This window comes from Peromyscus leucopus, chromosome 10 (assembly GCF_004664715.2).
Source record: "Peromyscus leucopus breed LL Stock chromosome 10, UCI_PerLeu_2.1, whole genome shotgun sequence".
In the NCBI taxonomy this organism is placed as follows: Eukaryota; Metazoa; Chordata; class Mammalia; order Rodentia; family Cricetidae; genus Peromyscus; species Peromyscus leucopus.
Genome location: NC_051071.1, coordinates 24493730 through 24510778, shown reverse-complemented (window position 1 = coordinate 24510778; position 17049 = coordinate 24493730). Strand labels below are relative to the sequence as shown.

Below are 17049 nucleotides of genomic sequence, written 5' to 3'. Positions count from 1 at the left end.
AATGTTGCCTTTCTAAGTTGTATCCCCTTGATTTCTTTCAGTTGTCTTACTTCTCTAGCTTAGTCTTCAAGAACTTTATTGAAGAGGTATGAAGAGAGTAGACAAACTAGTCTTATTCCTGATTTTAGTGGAATTGCTTTGAGTTTCTCTCCATTTAAGTTGAAGTTGGATATGAACTTTATATAAACCACCTTTATTATGTTCAGATATGTCCCTTATATCCCTGATCTCTCCAAACCTTTTATCATGAAGGGGTGTGGATTTTTTCAAAGACTTCTTATGCATCTAATGAAATGATCATATGGTTTTATCTTTACTTATGTGGTAGATTACGTTTATCAGTTTACATATGTTGAACCATCCCTGCATCTCTGGGATGAAGCCTACTGGGTCATATGGATGATAGTTTTTATGCGCTATTTGATGTACTTTGCAAGTATTTTATTGAGATTTTTTTTCATGTATGTTCATAAGGGAAATTGGTATATAATTCTCTTTCTTTGTTGGGTATTTATGTGGCTTGAGTATCAGGGCACCTGTGGCCTCATAAAACAAATTAGACAATGTTCCTTCTATTTGTATTTTGTGGAATAATTTCAGGCGTATTGGCATTAACTTTTCTTTGAAAGTCTGGTAGAATTCTTTTCTAAAACCATCTGGCCCTGGGCTTTCTTTTGGTTAGTAGACTTAACTATTGCTTCTATTTTACTAGGGTGCTAGGTCTGGTTGAATTGCTTGTCTGATCTTGATTTACCTTTGAGAAGTGGTTCCTATTAAAAAAAATTGTCCATTTCTTTTATATTTTCCGATTTGGTAGAATGCAGTTTTTTTTTTTCAAAACATAATTTTTTTTATTGATTCTTTGGGAATTTCACATCATACACCTCAATACTGCTCACCCCCCAGTCCCCAATATCCACCCATCACCCCTTGTAGCATCTCCCCAAAAGAAAATTAGAAGATATTAAGAACAAAACAAAACAAATGAACAAACAAAAAAACCCACTTCATCTTTCCCGCCTCTCCAACACCTCTTCATTCATCTTAGTGGCCCTGGGAGCTGCTGTGTATCATTCAGTATGCCCTTTAGTTCACTCAGCTTTACTTGCAAATGTTCTATGCAATAAGTTGTTAGTCTGGTTCTAGGCCTCTGGATTCTGATACACCATCAATACTGGACCCTCACTGAAACTCCTCTGGAATAGCCTGCTGTTGCCCCAAGTCACGGAGATCTTGAAGCTATGGTCCTGAAGGACCAGTCCCTTCATGCCCTCTGACAGGTCATAGGTGAAGTATATATTGGGGTGGGTCAACTCAAAGGCCTGGATGTGGGGTTCAGTGGTAGCTGATTTGGTTGGTCTGGGCTGCTGGAACCTTCCTCCCCCATCAGGTGAGGGGTGGAGCCAGCTCTTTTACCACCCATGCCAGTGGGGCCACCTTTCCTAATATTGTAGTGAGGAGTGGGCCATGAGGGCCAGGGCCAGTTCTTCCACTGCAGTGGCCATTGAGGGGGCAGGGCCAGCTTTCCTATGGCCAAAAAAGGCAATGCTTGCTCAGCACAGCCCTTGGATTTCAACATGCCTGGTTCCTATGACCTCCTGTGGTAACATGAGCTGTGGAGATCAACAGTTGCAGCAGGACTATGGATCCAGACATGTCCTCAGCAATAGCTTGGGCTACCATGGATGTTACCATGGCTCTGGTGGCTGTGCAGGCCACTCAGATCAGTATGGCCTGGGTGGCAGCATAGCCCTAGGATGCAAACATGGTCTCAGGTGGCTGACCAGATCCCAGCTGCTCACGTGGCCCTATGTGTTAATAGGATACATAGACATCAACTCAGAACCTGTCTGCTGTAGGGCCACAGACTCAGACATGCCCCTCAGCTGCAGCGTGGGCCTGGATGCCACCATGGTCCTGGGTGACAGCATAGGCCACCCAGATCAGTATGGCCCTGGTGGCAGCATGGCCCTTTGACACCAACATAGTTTCTGACAAATATATTTATCTGGATGCGGGGTGTTATTTCAATTTTCTTATACTTGTCAAGAATATAAGAATATTTGTGGCTGACCAGAACCTGGGCATCTGCAAGGCCCTTGGTGGTAACTGGAGCTATGGACATCAGCTCACAACTTGGTTGCTATAGGGCCTCAGACCCAGGCATGGCCCTCAGCAGCAACTGTTTATTTTAGTTATGTCCTTATAATGATTTTCTGGACTTCCTTGGTGTTTGGGTGTCTGTTGTTATGCCCCTCTTTTCATCTCTAATTTTGTTAATGTGTATCTTTTCCCTTCACCTGTCAGTTCATTTGGCTAAGGGTTTGTCAATCTTATTTCTTTTCTCATTGATTCTATTTTTTGTTGTTTCTATTTTATTGATCACTGCCCTGCCTTTAAATAATTCTTGCTGTTTACTCCTTTTGAGTCTGGTTCTTCTTTTCGTCCTAGAGCTTTCAGGTGTGCTATTAAGTTACTAGTATGAGATATCTCCATTTTGTTTTATGAAGGCATTTAGTGCTATGAACTTACCTCAGAAGAGCCTTCATTGTGTCCTATATGTTTTGGTGTGGTATGTATTCATTTTCATTCTGCTGTAGAAGGTCTCCAATTTCTTTCTTGACCCATTTTCGTTCAGTAGTGAGTTGTTTTGTTCCCATGAGTTTGATAGCTTTCTGATGTTTTCTATTGCTGTTGATATTCAGCTTTAACCCATGGTGGTCAGACTAGATGCGGGGTGTTATTTCAATTTTCTTATATTTGTCAAGATGTACTTTATGTTCTAATATGTCGTCAGTTTTGAAGAAAGTTCCATGAGAAGTGCTGAGAAGAAGGTATATTCTTTTGTGCTTGGGTGAAAAGTTCTATAAATATCTGTTATGTGCATTTGGTTTATAAAATCAGTTAACTCCAGAATTTCTCTGTTTAGATTTTGTCTAGAAGATCTGTCTATTGGCAACAGTGAGGTATTGAAGTCTTCCACTATCAGTGTATGAAGGTGAATATGTGATTTAAGTTTAGTAGTATTTCTTTTATGAACTTGTGTTCCCTTATATTTGGGCCATAGATGTTAAAAATTATAGGTTTTTTTTTCCTTTCCCAGGAAGTGTCTACCATATCTCTTTGGATAGTTTTGGTTTGAAGTCTATTTTGTCAGATATTAAAATGGCAACACCAACTTGCTTCTTAGGTCCATTTGCTTGGACTATCTTTTCCACCCTTTCACTCTGAGGTGATGTCTATCCTCTATGTTAAGGTGTGCTTCTTGGATGCAGCAGCAGGGCAGATCCTGTTTTTACATCCATTCTGTTAGTCTGTGCCTTGTTTTTGAGGAGGTGAGACCATTAATATTGAGATTCATCAATGATCAGTGTTTTTTGATTCCCGATATTGATCTTTGGTCTTGTCTCTGTTGGGTATGTGTTGAGTTCGATGGCTGTAGACAACCCCTTTATATTCTAGTCAAGTTTGGTGGCTGCAAGGTCCCTGGTAGAGAGTGCGTCTCTGAGTTTGTAAGGGACACAAAAGAATGAATATAGGCGAGGAGGGAATGTTGTGAGGGCCACAGGAGTCTGGGGACTGGGGTCTACATCAAGATTGGAGTCCCCAGGAAATAATTTTAGGTGAAGAGGAACTCCTGCACAGGAATAAAGAGTACATTTGGATAGTTTAGAAGGTTTGAAGTGCTGGGCAGGACAGCCTAGTGTGGCTACTGTGTGCTTCTCGTGGAAAGCGTTCTTGTGGATTGGTGGGTTAGGTGGGAAGAGGCTCAGTGGGAAAGAGCTAAGCTGAGTCTGCACCAAGAGGCTGATTTCCAGAGATTGCTCCCCCCATTCCTAATGTTACATTAGATTCTCCACTGTTTGATGACTTATAAGAATGCTTCTTATATTTTAAATATCTCTATTTGTATTAATATTTACTTTTCTTTTCTCTAATATTTGGATTTGTGCTTTACCTATATGTGTTTTTATGCTTTTGGAAATTTCTCAATCCTCTCTCCTTTTGACCTTTTTTTTCTTAAAAATATGTGTTTATTTATTTATTTACATACAATAAAAATCTAAGCTATCAATTTATTGATTACATAGAGCATTGGCTCCACTACCTTCAAAATACGGGGGTCTTTTACTCAAACTACCTTCTTAAAGGGATAATGTGCCTGTGTGACTCGTGTCTTCATCTTCTTTTGTCTTTGTCCAGATCGATCTCCCCCTTTAGTCATCTTAACAATAACTACGAGAAGTAACAGAACAATTGCTCAATTGCTCTGGAGATGCAGCGTGCATTTGTTCAACTGCTGGAAGTGATTTTCTCCTCTCTCCTTTTATCTGTGCTTTCCACAGCACAGGTCCTAAATAAATATTGATTTCTTCAATCTTAAGTATTTCTTTTTGCTTCTCTCATACAGGCACACATGTTTTTAAAAAGGTTACTCTTCTTAAGGGAAAGCATAGACAAGGGTTAAAATACATAAAATGCCTATGAAGCTTAATGAAACACAACATAGTACTATCCTTGGATTGGTTTGAGAAAGCTATTTTAAATTACAAAAAGATTAAGTGCCTTTAAAGAATTTTCTTTTGTTGGGTGTCATCAATGTCTCTTTACAGGAGCATTGACTGCCTTCTACTGTGGCTATCGACCCCCTAGGCCGGTTAGCGCCTCTGCGTGCTTTCTCTTTGTTTATCTGCATTTTGCCTGATGACTTTCTTGGAGTTGAGAAAACCTGCTAAGTAGCTTTCATGACTCTGTGTAGCTAGAAAGCCATTTTGCTTTAAAAATACAACACATTTTTAAAAAAATAAATTATTGTCTCTATATCCCTATGCCATGAAATTGACATTTGAAATTGGATTGTTCCTTAGCTTTGTTAATAAATAGTTAACTCAGTAGGTAAAGGCACTTGATTCCAAGACCAACACCTGGAATGTTTCCCAGGATGCCCATGGTGGAAAGATCTGACTCCAGCAAGCTGTCCCCTGACCTGCACATACACTCTATGTCACATGCACACATGTATATGCTCAAACACACTATAGTGAATAAATAAAATAAGTGTAAACAAAAGAGGCATTTTCTACTGATGCTTGAAAATAGAGAAGATGCCAACAAAGAACAGGTTTACCTTGTGTGGGATTGAGAACCAAGGACCAAGGATAGCAGGAGAACTTGGCTGTACAGATGAGGCTCATTTTCAGCAACTCTGAACTTCAGTCACAGTTTCTTGCATAAGGCAAACATGGTGAATTTTACTCATGTGTTTTCTTTGTTGTTTTGTGTGGTTTTAATTTGTTATTTCAAGGCAAGGACTCACATAATAGCCCGGCATGGCTAGGACGTGATGTAGCCCAGTGTAGTTGGAGTTACCTCCAGTCCCGCTCAGTCCTGCAGCCACTCATTTTTTTTAATTTTTTTAAACTGGCCTAAATGGCTCAGGCTTATTGTTATCTAGTTCCTATATTTTAAATTAACCCATTTCAATTAATCTATAAGTTGCCATGTGGCTTGTGGCTTACCGGTACTTTTACATCTTGCTTCCTCTGTGTCTGGCTGGCGACTCCTGACTCAGCCTTCCTGTTCCCAGAATTTTCTTCCCTGCTTGTCCCACCTATACTTCCTGCCTGGCTACTGGCCAATCAGCATTTTATTTATCAATCAATCAATCAGAGCAACACATTCATAGCATCTTCAGCAGCCCAGGGTGGCTTTTTTGTTCATTTGTATATAATAATATTGTAGGAAGGTAAGGTGGGTGACTTCTTCCCATCTGTCAAGTCCTCCACTACCATTTTTGGCACCTTCCATAGTTCCTCATCTGAATGAACTATTATTAGAGAGCTTGCCCTGGGTTATCTTCATAATTCTGTCACTTTCACATGCTTAGAAGAGGATGGTCTCTTTGATGTATTTCCTTATTTAGATCATTGGTGACTCATGGATTCTACTTCATTCATCCTTTTTTATTTATTCATCTCTGGGATTTCAAACCATATCAGCCTTGGCAGTGGCAGTTCCTTCACATTGGTTTCTGTGTCTTTTAACAGTTTTTCTTTGAACATATTCTACAACCTGGCAAGGGGAGCTGTCTTCTGTCACATTATGGTGGCCTAGTAGGCCTCTAGAACCTGATTTTCCATCAAGTCTTGGTTTCCCCATCTTTTGGTAGGGAGGTAGTCAGTGGCCTTAGGTTCTGTCTTGGACAAAGCATGCTGTCTTTGAAGCTTCTCTTTCTACCTAAATATTGAGAATCAAGAGCTCAGTTCTACTTGAGAGTAAGCATTTAATCGTATTTCCTCTGTGATTGTTTGTTCCTGTCTTGTCTGACAGTGAGAAACTTGATTCTTGTCTATGATGTTTTCCTGTTTCCCCTGACCTCCAGGTCACCTCCATAGTGTCCTCTTGGGTGATCCTGCTCCATATCCACTGCAGTTTATACTGGCCTCAACATTAACATGATCTCTCCATCAGCAGAAGGAAGAGAAGAAGTCAGAGAAGAGAGTAGGTTTTAGAGGCTTGAAAGTGTGTTCTCACTCTCACTGCCTTTTTATCCCTTCCTCCCCCTTCCCTCCCTCCTTCCTTTCACTTGTTTATTTTCTTCAAAATACAGCATATTTACTATTCTGAGGTTGCTTCAGTTTTGTACTTTAGTTTTCTTGGTTTCAAACACTCCCAAAGTCAAGTGCTCCTGTGGTTTCAGTCCATCATGTTAGAGCCCTGGAGCGCATGTTTGACATTTTCTGCTTATAAAGAGCCATTTTGGAGTGCCATAGACCCTGAGTCTGACCTAGAGTTAACTTTTTTTGTGCCGGGCAGTGGTAACTCATGCCTTTAATCCCAGCATTTGGGAGGCAAAGCCAGGTGGATCGCTGAGTTTGAGGCCAGCCTAGTCTACAGAGCGAGATCCAGGACAGGCACCAAAACTCAACAGAGAAACCCTGTCTCAAACCCCTCCCCACAAAGAATGAATAGAGTTAACTTTTGTGTACCTTATCTAACTTATCACATCCATCCTGCCTTTACAGCAGAGAAAGGCAATAAATTGCCCACCACCAGGGATTAAAGTTTAGGTATGCTGGATGATGGCATGTACTCAGTTCTCGGTTTTTACTATCCCTAGACTATCTAAGGATGTAGCCAGTCAATGTTCTTGCTTCAAATATATTGTGATGATGTGATAGAATGAATAACGAACCCCCAAATATTCTTGTCCTAATTTCTGGACCCTATAAATGTCCCCTGTGTGATGAGGTGGTGCACCTGCATTTTCTGGGTGGACCTGATGTAAGAAGATAGGTCTGTGTTAAAGGGTTACAGAACGCTCAGCTCGGAAACACTGACACCATGATGTAGTGGTGGCCACAAAAAGGAGTGTGGAGCTGGGAGAGTATGTTCTTCCTGCACTGTGTTTCATGAAGTCTCATTTTGTACTATGACCTGCAAAATCATGAGGTAACAGATGTGCTGTTCTAGGTTTCCATGCTTGTGTTTGATGTGATGTGACAATCATCCCAGAGCAGTGGTGCTCCTGTGTGATGACAGAGTGCTGTCATGTGCAACTTACTGTGTGGCACAATAGAGGCCAGCGTTGGCCAGAGTCTTGCACTTTGGAAATATTCCCAGTAACTCTTATGTCTTACTATCTGAGGTCTTTAAACAGTGCCATCTTCTACTTGTGAAAGACAGAAAGAAAAGCAAAATTCTATCTTTAGGAGAAAGTGAAAAACAAAATACAGGCCATGCTGTATTTTAGTGGAAGCTTGGCAATTCCATTCCTGCCAGCGTCATCACTCAGCCCAACTCTGTTGTCGTTAGAAGTCAGGTCTGCCTCATCAGTTTCTGCTGCACCCAAGCCAAAGGCAGGATGTGCTGACCATATCTGGGGTATAGTCCATCACACTGACACTTTGAGAGTGGATTGTGCCTGGGGTCAGAGACTATTTGCCAGTACCCTTTAAACAGATTGTGCAGCGGATGAACCATTGCCCTCCAGCCCAAGGGATTGATAACACTATCAGCGCTCAGATGACACTGGTAACAGGCATACACCCTGAAGCTTCTCTTAATTAAGGAGACATAAGTTCCCAAGGAAGAATCTCCAAACTGTTGAATTTATTTTACACACACACACACACACACACACACACACACACACACAGAGAGAGAGAGAGAGAGAGACAGAGAGAGAGACAGAGAGAGAGAGACAGAGAGAGAGAGAGAGAGAGAGAGAGAGAGAGAGAGAGAGAGAGAGAGAGAGAGAGAGAGAGAGAGAGAGAGAGAGAGAGAGAGAGAGAGAATCCATAGGAATTGCTTTTAAAGCTATATATTTTTTTGCTCATTTTTTTCTTGCTAGTTTGTGTGTTTAAAATTTAACTTCACCTTTACATATTGCACATACATCATTTTGTTTGAATGAAAGTAGTAGTAGTATGAGCAGTTGTGAAGATTCGGTTACTTGAGATGCCTGATGTAATCCCAGTGAGATGCAAATTATTAGGTGAGGTTGGAGATGATTATTTAACACTTTTGTATAAAGACAGAGATGTGTGGGCAATACTCGGCCCATCTGAGCTGCCCTCGGGCCCCCATTTCATCTACAAGTGTTAGAAAAAACATCAAAAGAAGGAGATGAGGTGCATGCATGTGATGCCACTCCATTGAAAGTACTTCTTAGACTTTCAAAGTGTACCTGAGATATTAGATGCTCAGCTCTGTCAGGTTATGTCCTATACAGGGGCTCATGCCTTCTTTATATCCATTTTGTAGGGGTGTTTGTAGCATAAGGCCTTTCATAACCTTACCTATAACGAGAATTTTTAAAGTAGTTTGTGTCTTTTCATAAATGGACAGATGAAACAAAATTGATTATCTTTTGTAGAAAATATATTTCAAATGATAAGCAATACTTTGAAATGAAAATGGGGCTTATAGTTCCTGGACCTAGAGGAATGTTGGAAAGCTTTTCATATATTTTGTTTCATTAGAGCCTGACCTTTTCTGTCCTGTTCTGGATGTTTGGATTCCATGAGACTGCTCCAAAAGGGAGGCTTGCAACAGCAGACTGGCTGCTTCCATTTAGCATGGGACTTATAGAGCCAAACTACAAAGGCACATCCACACCCAGAGCTCAGACCTTTGCCTAGAGCATTCAGTTTCAAGTTGTTTGAAAAATGTGACCCTTCTGTTTTGTCCCTTGGGCTCCTTTAATATTTCAGTTCCTGAAACCCCTGGTCAGTGTACCTGCAGCTAAGGAGAGCAAACACTAGATGGCAGTCTTCACATCCTTATGATCTTGGATTTGCAGTTTGCCTCTCACAGGCCAATCAAGAGCTGGAGAAACATTCCATAAGGCACCCAGATACGGGCTGTGTGCTAATTGTTCTGATACCATGCCTCACTAAGCTTTGAGATTACTTCCCCATGTTCTTATTCTGCTTCTTTCTCCAATATGTACGTACAACACACATACATATGCATGCATGGCAGTCACAGACTTAGACACATACATATCCATCTGCATAGGCTTTTTAGAGGGGCAGGAAGAGATGGGGAAGTAGAAAAAGGAAGCATGAAGATGGTAAAATTTACCTATTTTAATAAAATATTCTTTATGATATAGTTACTTGTGACCATCAAATAAAATTTTCTTTTAGACTAAAATTCCACCACAAGGTCTCATTCAATGAGTAATTCTCAGCTCACACTCTTGTTTCTCATTTTATTCTGTGTGGATTTGCTGGGTGAATAATTACTGTGCTAATCCTCCAAGCTTTCATCTACAGTGAGGATAGCAGTACTTATTTTATTGGATTGATTTGAGGCTTACACAATAAAGCATATCATGTGCAGGTGTCCTCTGGCAAATCCAGATGGGACATGGTGAGCTTGTTACATGCCAGGCATGATTCTCATCAATCTCTCCTAAAACATATTTACTGCTTCCAGTGGTCCTATGACATGTGACTTATTATTACCATTTAGCTCACCAAGAAGTTGAGTTACAGAGTGATGAAGTAATGTGTCCAGGGCTGTATGATTGGCATGTATGCACTGTGTCATTCTAAATTATTGTCAACACTGTGTTTATTTGTAGTGGGGTGGGTGATGCAGCTTTTCCTGGAGATCTTGCTGAGAATCAGCAACTGTGTTACCTTTCAAATGAGGGAACTACCTCAAATCCACTGAAACCTCCTGACCTTGACCAGTGTTGAGGACACAGCTTTTACTCAGTAGGATTCTGTCCAAACTAATTAACCACATGAAGAGAGAGTATATACATCTCCCCATGGGCTCACTCGCTCACTGCTTCTGTCTCTGGGGCCCTCTCCATGTGTCTTCCCCTGTGGAAAGAGTCAGGCCAGAAACACTTCAACAAATTTATGACTCTTTGCTTAGTTAAAAGAGTCAGGCTCATGATGTTGTTTAGAGAAGTCAGAAGTTCAGGAAGAGAGTGGTCACACTGAGTGTGAGCTAGATATTGGATAGGCAGTGAGACTAAGACCCTAGAAGTGAGGCTGGGGCCAGGGAAGTGGATCTCCGTGGATGTTTATGTGGTAGATACATGCAGAGATGGGAGGGATGGAAGTGTGTGTACAGACTTCACCAATGCTACAGTGACAGCGCACCATGTCTCTCTTACCAGTGGATTTTGCCTACAGACATAATGCTAGTGCAGATACTGTATGCCTCCAGTATTGCCTTTACCTAAATTGTTCTAGTATTAATAAAAACTCGAGTCAGAAGTTGAGGTAAAAACTTGATAAATCCAAGAACAGTGGAGGGATGATAGGCTGATCCTACTATCCATGTTTTCTTGACCCCAAAGCCCTGGAAACTCCACCCCCCCCAGCCCTCTCCTCCCTTCCTGTCTCTCTCTTATCTGACTTCCTCACTCCTCCAACATCTCTATGGCTAATCGTGGTGAGCCAATCCCTGACTCCATCATTGATTTCAGGTTGCTTTATTGGTTCAGTGGAGTGACAATATGAATAATTGTCCTGCAACACTCCAGGGTCTGCAGAAAGCTTCTACAGCCAGCATCTACCAAACATGAGCTGAAGTGGTATTCTCTGGTTTCACAGATGAGGCATTCTTGTAACCTGGGTGGTGAGCCCTGTGTTCATGGTCACAGATGCCCTCTTCCATAGAGCTGCACTGCTGCATGGCTAAGCATCTTTGACTTCTGTGTGGGGCTGAAACATCCCTCTTAGTGTATGTTGGAGATCTTTAGTTCAGCTCTTTCTAAATGTCCCCCAGGTCTCCAAATGCAGTTAATGTTTCATTGTCTGCAGCCCACCACAGTCCAATTGTCTTGACTCATACTCATGTCCATTCGTCATATTTTTGTTGGATTGAGACTCATCTCAGGGTTTAGATACACGCTTGGACTTCATCCAGTTCTCATTAAATAGTGCACTGATAAGTCAAAACTTCACTGTCTTAATGACATGGTGTATCATAACCCCTGGGGGTGGGGTACACATTCTGTGGATGGTTTTTATAGATGAGTTTGCAACCTCCCTAAATAAACTGCATTATTTAAATGTGTGGCTCCTAAGTTTGAGATTTCTAAGATGCTGGCATTGTGAGTCACAAACTCAAGCTGACTTGAGCATAGCTGCTGTCTCCTGTCCTTTCCCCATTCAGTTGCATGGTGGATTTGACCAGCCTTGCTCACCTGTATAGCTGCTGTGGGTTCATAATCTCATTGCAGTTAGACTTGTATCCTATGGTAGGCCTATCGATTATATTCTAGAGTCCCATGTTATCTCAGAGTTACACTAATTAGATGATCAATGAAGCAGAATGTGTTTGATGTCTGTTATGGCCTGATGGGTGATTGAGGTGAAAGAAATGGAAATATGTGTAATTTGCGAGGAAATGTAAAATGCATGCATCTCATTTATTTTAATTTTCAAAAAGGTGTTTTTGATGCTTTTGCAAGATACCAACAAAAAGTCTCACATCACTCCAGAAACCAAATTAGAACCTCAGAATGAGAGACCTGCTGGACCTCAACACTGTAAGTAGCATAGCCTTTTGTATTTTTGTTCAAGGCAAAAGGCTACCAACCTCATTTAACATCTGTTTTTACAAGGCAGAATAGCAAGATCCTGGTGAGGGGGCAGAAGTGGATGGTCAGGGGTCCTGAGAAAATTTACATCAGAGTTGGAGAGCTTAGATTTATATCCTGGTTTGTAAAGGGACAAGAATATCTTTCCTGAATAACATGACTTACTTAGCAGAAATTTCTCAGTGTATACAATTAATGTAATGAACCTTGCTCATCTAGGTTTACCATCATCATACACAGACCAATGCTGCTTAAGTCTATGGTGTGTTTCTGAGGTATAGCCATATTCTACAAATAATATGTGTATGTGGTTTAAGAGAGCACCAAAGATGAGCCTTGTGTTCATATGTCTGTGTCCCAACCTTTGCATGCAGCAGCTTTCTTTGGGCAGGTATCAGCAGCTCAACAGAATCCAGGTTTGTGGGATTATGGTTCTGATTCAGTCCCCTTCTGGTCACATTAGCAACAACTCACCAATACATATAGAGCCTGGCTCTAGAGAGACAGAAGGTAATGCCTCTTCTTCAGAAACTTCAGACTTTAGGGACACAGACACCTTCCACCATGAGTACATTACTTGAATTAAATGGGATGTTATGTTTAACAGTGCATTCTCTGCAGCACTGTATGGAGGTTGCAAATGCCTCATTTTCTCTCCTTTTGGTATGATCAGGTCTAAGACACATACACTGATTGTCAAAACTGATGTTTAGCTGGTTTCTAACTATAGTCGTAATTTACATTTCTCTAATGATTATGTCAAACTTCTCTACTGTTTATAGCGTAATATTGGGACACAATTCTTATGACCCACACGTTACCCATTTAAAATACACAATTCAATGTATTTTTACTCATGTGCATCCATTATTATACTTGATCTTGGGCTGTTTTTTATTATTAATGCTTAAAACAGAACATTAGGTCACATATCAATTGCTCTGTAGTTTTCCCTGATAGGTAATATTATACTGTATGCTGTGAATGTGTTGCTCTGATTGGTTGATAAATAAAATTCTGATTGGCCAGTAGTCAGGCAGGAAATATAGGCAGGATAAGCAGACAAGGAGAATTCTGGGAAGAGGAAGAGTAGAGTTAGGAGACGCTAGCCTGCTGTCCAGGGAGCAGCATGTAATGACACACAGATAAAGTTACAGAATATGTGGCAACATATAGATGAACAGAAATGGGTTGAGTTTAAGTGTAAGAGCTAGTCAGTGGCCTGAGCTAATGGCTGAGCAGTTTTAATTAATATAAGCCTCTGTGTGTTTACTTGGGTATGAGCCACTGTGGACCAGGCAGGACACAGAAAAACTTTCATCTACAATTCCCATCCCTCTAGGCTTAAGAAAGCCCAAGCACACATCTTAGCTCTCCAGATTAGCCTGTTGTAAATATTTTGTGTGGATGAATGATACAGCTAGTCCTTGTGATCAGCTTCTACAAACACATTTTTCTTTCAGTTGCCACTTAAAACCCCATTGCCTGCAAATAACAAATTCTGTCCATCCATCAGTTGATGAAAACTTAGATTGTTTCCATTGTTTTTGCATTAGAATATGCCCCCAAAGCTAGTGTCTGGTGAGTGTTTTCAAGTAGATACCTATGAATAGAATTGCTGGATCACATGCTTGATGATTGGCGAAAGACTTTTATCTGTCTACACCTTATATTTTTTACCAACAACATGAAGGTTCCAATTCCTCCAGTCCTCACTAATACACTGATTAGTAAGACTGGCCATTTCTTCATGTGCTTATTGGTTGCTTATTAAATCTTTGAAGAAATGACTGTTGCAATTAATTACATTAATGTTTTATTTATTCTTTGATAATTTCATATATGTATTCAATGCATCTTGGTCACATCCACCCTGAATTCCTCCTCCCACTCCCCTATGTCCTCCAACATATCCCTACCTTCATGTTCTCTACAATTAAAAAAAGTAATCCACTGAGTCTAATTAGTATGGACCATATGCTTATGGGTGTGGAGTAATGTACTGGATATTGGCAACCTAATACTGACCACTTTCCCTGAAGTAAACTGACTACCCTTCCTCCAGCAGCCGTTAACTGCCAGAAGCTCTTTAGCTAGAAGTGAGGCTTAAGGCTCCCTTCCCAGCCATACCAGAATATTGGTTGTTTCCTCCTATAACAGCAATGTCATTATTGCACTAAAGGACACATCTTTGCTGAGAGGTCAGTATTGTAGTATGCAATGTCCAGTGCTGGGTAAAACTATTACTACCTTTTCTCCACCAGTAACTTCACAGCATCTCTGACACTGTGATAGTCAGAAGGGAGGAATTTTCCCAGTTTATTCCAGCTTGATTTCACTGAGCCCTGCAACCAAAGGGTTATCGTCAGCAATAGGATTTTATCATCTAGGTATGCTGGACAACCAGGAACAGTGGCAATAGGCCATGCTCTTTTGCACGGATTCTAGGGCCTTCCTGACCAATAACTTGAAGAGAGTTATCAGGTATTTGGCACCGGGATTTCCATTATTAGACAGCCCAGGTCTGTTGGGGATAGCATTGCCTCTCCATGCAGTGTTACCATTGCCATTGCCCCACCCCCTTTTAAGTTATCATTTTAAATTATCTTACAAAATAGTTGGTTTTCATATGACTTTTCCATACACCTTAGGGCTACACATCCTTTTCTCTTTTAACTGTCTTCTATTTATTCTTTTTGGTCTGATATTAATGTATCCATTTCTATTTTCTTTTGTTTACTATTAACACCAAATACATTTTTGTATTCTTTCATTGCCTGCGTATGTCTCCATTTTGTATGTTGCCTAGACAGCATATAGTTGAAGCCTGTCTTTTAATCATGCTGTTACTCTGTGTCTTTAGGTATAAGTGTTAATTCATTCTTTTAAGATAACTTCAATACAGTTGTACTTGTTTAACATTTTGGTCCTTATTTGTATGTATCTTAGGACTTTCTAGTCACCTTTTTATTCATTACTCACTTGTCTATATTTATTTTTGTAGTAATATTTTTTCATTTCAAACCCCCATTTATGTGTATTTTATACATTTTAATCTGTTTGACAATGGTATTATGTATATCATAGAAATATAATCTACCTTAATACTGTGTTGACTTTAATCACATACAAAAACTTCATTGAAGGTCAGCCTTACCTACTATGGTACGGTTGTCAAAATGACAGTTTTATATATTGTGTACTCATTATCACAAATTTATAGCTGTTTTATGATTTTGTCTTTTAAATTCTATAGAAAATAAAAAGTGTATAAGACAAATTGCAAAATACTATTTTTCATCCATGTATTTTTGTCTACTATAAAAGCTTGTATTTTTGGGCTGGTTGTGTTTTATTAACCCTGCATTGTTTAACTTCAATTTTATTTCAATTTGAGGTACCCTAAAACATTTTTTAGATGGCACCTCTATTAGTAATGCATGTGCTTAGCTTTTTGTTTGTTTATTTATAAACATCCAACATACCTTCATTTTAACAGGTTATTTATGCCAAGTATAAAAATCAGTTGACAGAAGTATTTATACTTTGAATAGTTCCCTACTGCCTCTGGCATGCATGACTTCCCCAAGATACCCATGGCTCCCTGTACTGAGATGTCTCTTCCCCTTGACTTTCAGAGTTCTCTGAGGTGGTCAACGGCTTGTCTCTAATGTATTGTGATGGGTTTGTTTGTCTGCTTCCTGGAACTCATTTTGCTCCCTTTGCATATTGTTGTTTCCTCATCTTTCTGGAAATTTCTGCTTTTTATTTGTCCTTCTGTAAATCTGAACACACACAGACACAAACAAGCACATACTCACACTGGTTCAGTAGATATTATCTCTTGCATCTCTGGGCTTTTACTTCTTTTTTCCATTGTTTTCTATTTTTGTCTCAGACCCAGTGACTTCCATGACTGTCCTAAAGTTCACTGATACTTTCCTATGCTATTCAAGTACGCTGTGATTCTTTTTTCCCTTAAATTCATTTATTGTATTTTCTAGCTCTAGAAATTCCTTTCTTCCCTTCTCTCTTCCTCCTCCCTTTTTCCCTCACTCCCTTCCTCCTTTGCTCTCTCTCTCATTACTTCCCCCTTCCCTCCCTTCCATCTCCCTCACTTCTTCCTCTGAAACAGAGTAGTCAGGGTTGCTTGTCTGATACAGATCTTAAATTGATCTTCTGGAGTTTCTATCAAATTATTTAAACCTCCAGGCCTTAACCCTTTCTTCCACAAAATGAGCAGGCAAACCTGCTTGAGATACAGATTGAGAACATCCCTTATACCTGCATATTGAGTCATAGGAACTACAGCCACCCTACATGTCTCAGTTATGCTCAGGAGGAAGGATGGCCCATAGGGTCTGAGTATCTGTGAGTCATTTTAGCTTTTGGTCATTAAAATATAATCAACTGAATTCTGTCACTTGAGCCCTTTATATTTACCATCCACGTGAATTCGTTTAATAATGCTGTTCATTTTGCTTTACCTGTGAGTTTTATACATTTTAAGGAAAGTGTTTTAAGTTTATTTTTACTGAAGCAGACTGTGCACATTTTGTAGCAAACAGCTTAGAACTTTGCCATACCACCAGAAGACACGAACCTGTGTATGCATCTCCTTTCATATAAGGAACGGAGTAGTCAGATTTTTTTCAAACCTTTTTTTTTTTTTTCCTGAGAGTAATATTATTACATATGCAATTAGACATAATTACAATATATATCATAGTTTGTCTCTATGTCTTATGGTTTGTACAATTTTTTTCATAAAATGTGCATACCTGTTAAATGCTTTAAGTTTTTGGTGTTTTGCCTAAAGTTTTTAATTTTGAGTATTCATTTCTCTTAAGATATATTAATTACTTCCATATGTAACTGTTTTATAGGAAAATATGATAAGAGGCCCTTGTAAACATTGTTATCAAGGCAACAAACAATACAAATGCATTCCTCCTATATATATTTTATTGTAGTAA

At 39.8% G+C, this 17049-nt stretch overlaps 1 protein-coding gene across 1 annotated transcript in view; it reads left to right on the top strand.

The window, feature by feature from the left end:
- Positions 1–17049, top strand: part of Abca13 (ATP binding cassette subfamily A member 13) — a 436683-nt gene that overhangs the window by 238148 nt on the left and 181486 nt on the right. The window contains exon 42 of the mRNA XM_028891010.2: positions 11923–12022. Within this exon, the coding sequence (XP_028746843.1) occupies positions 11923–12022 (100 nt within the window). The remainder of the gene's footprint in view (positions 1–11922; positions 12023–17049) is intronic.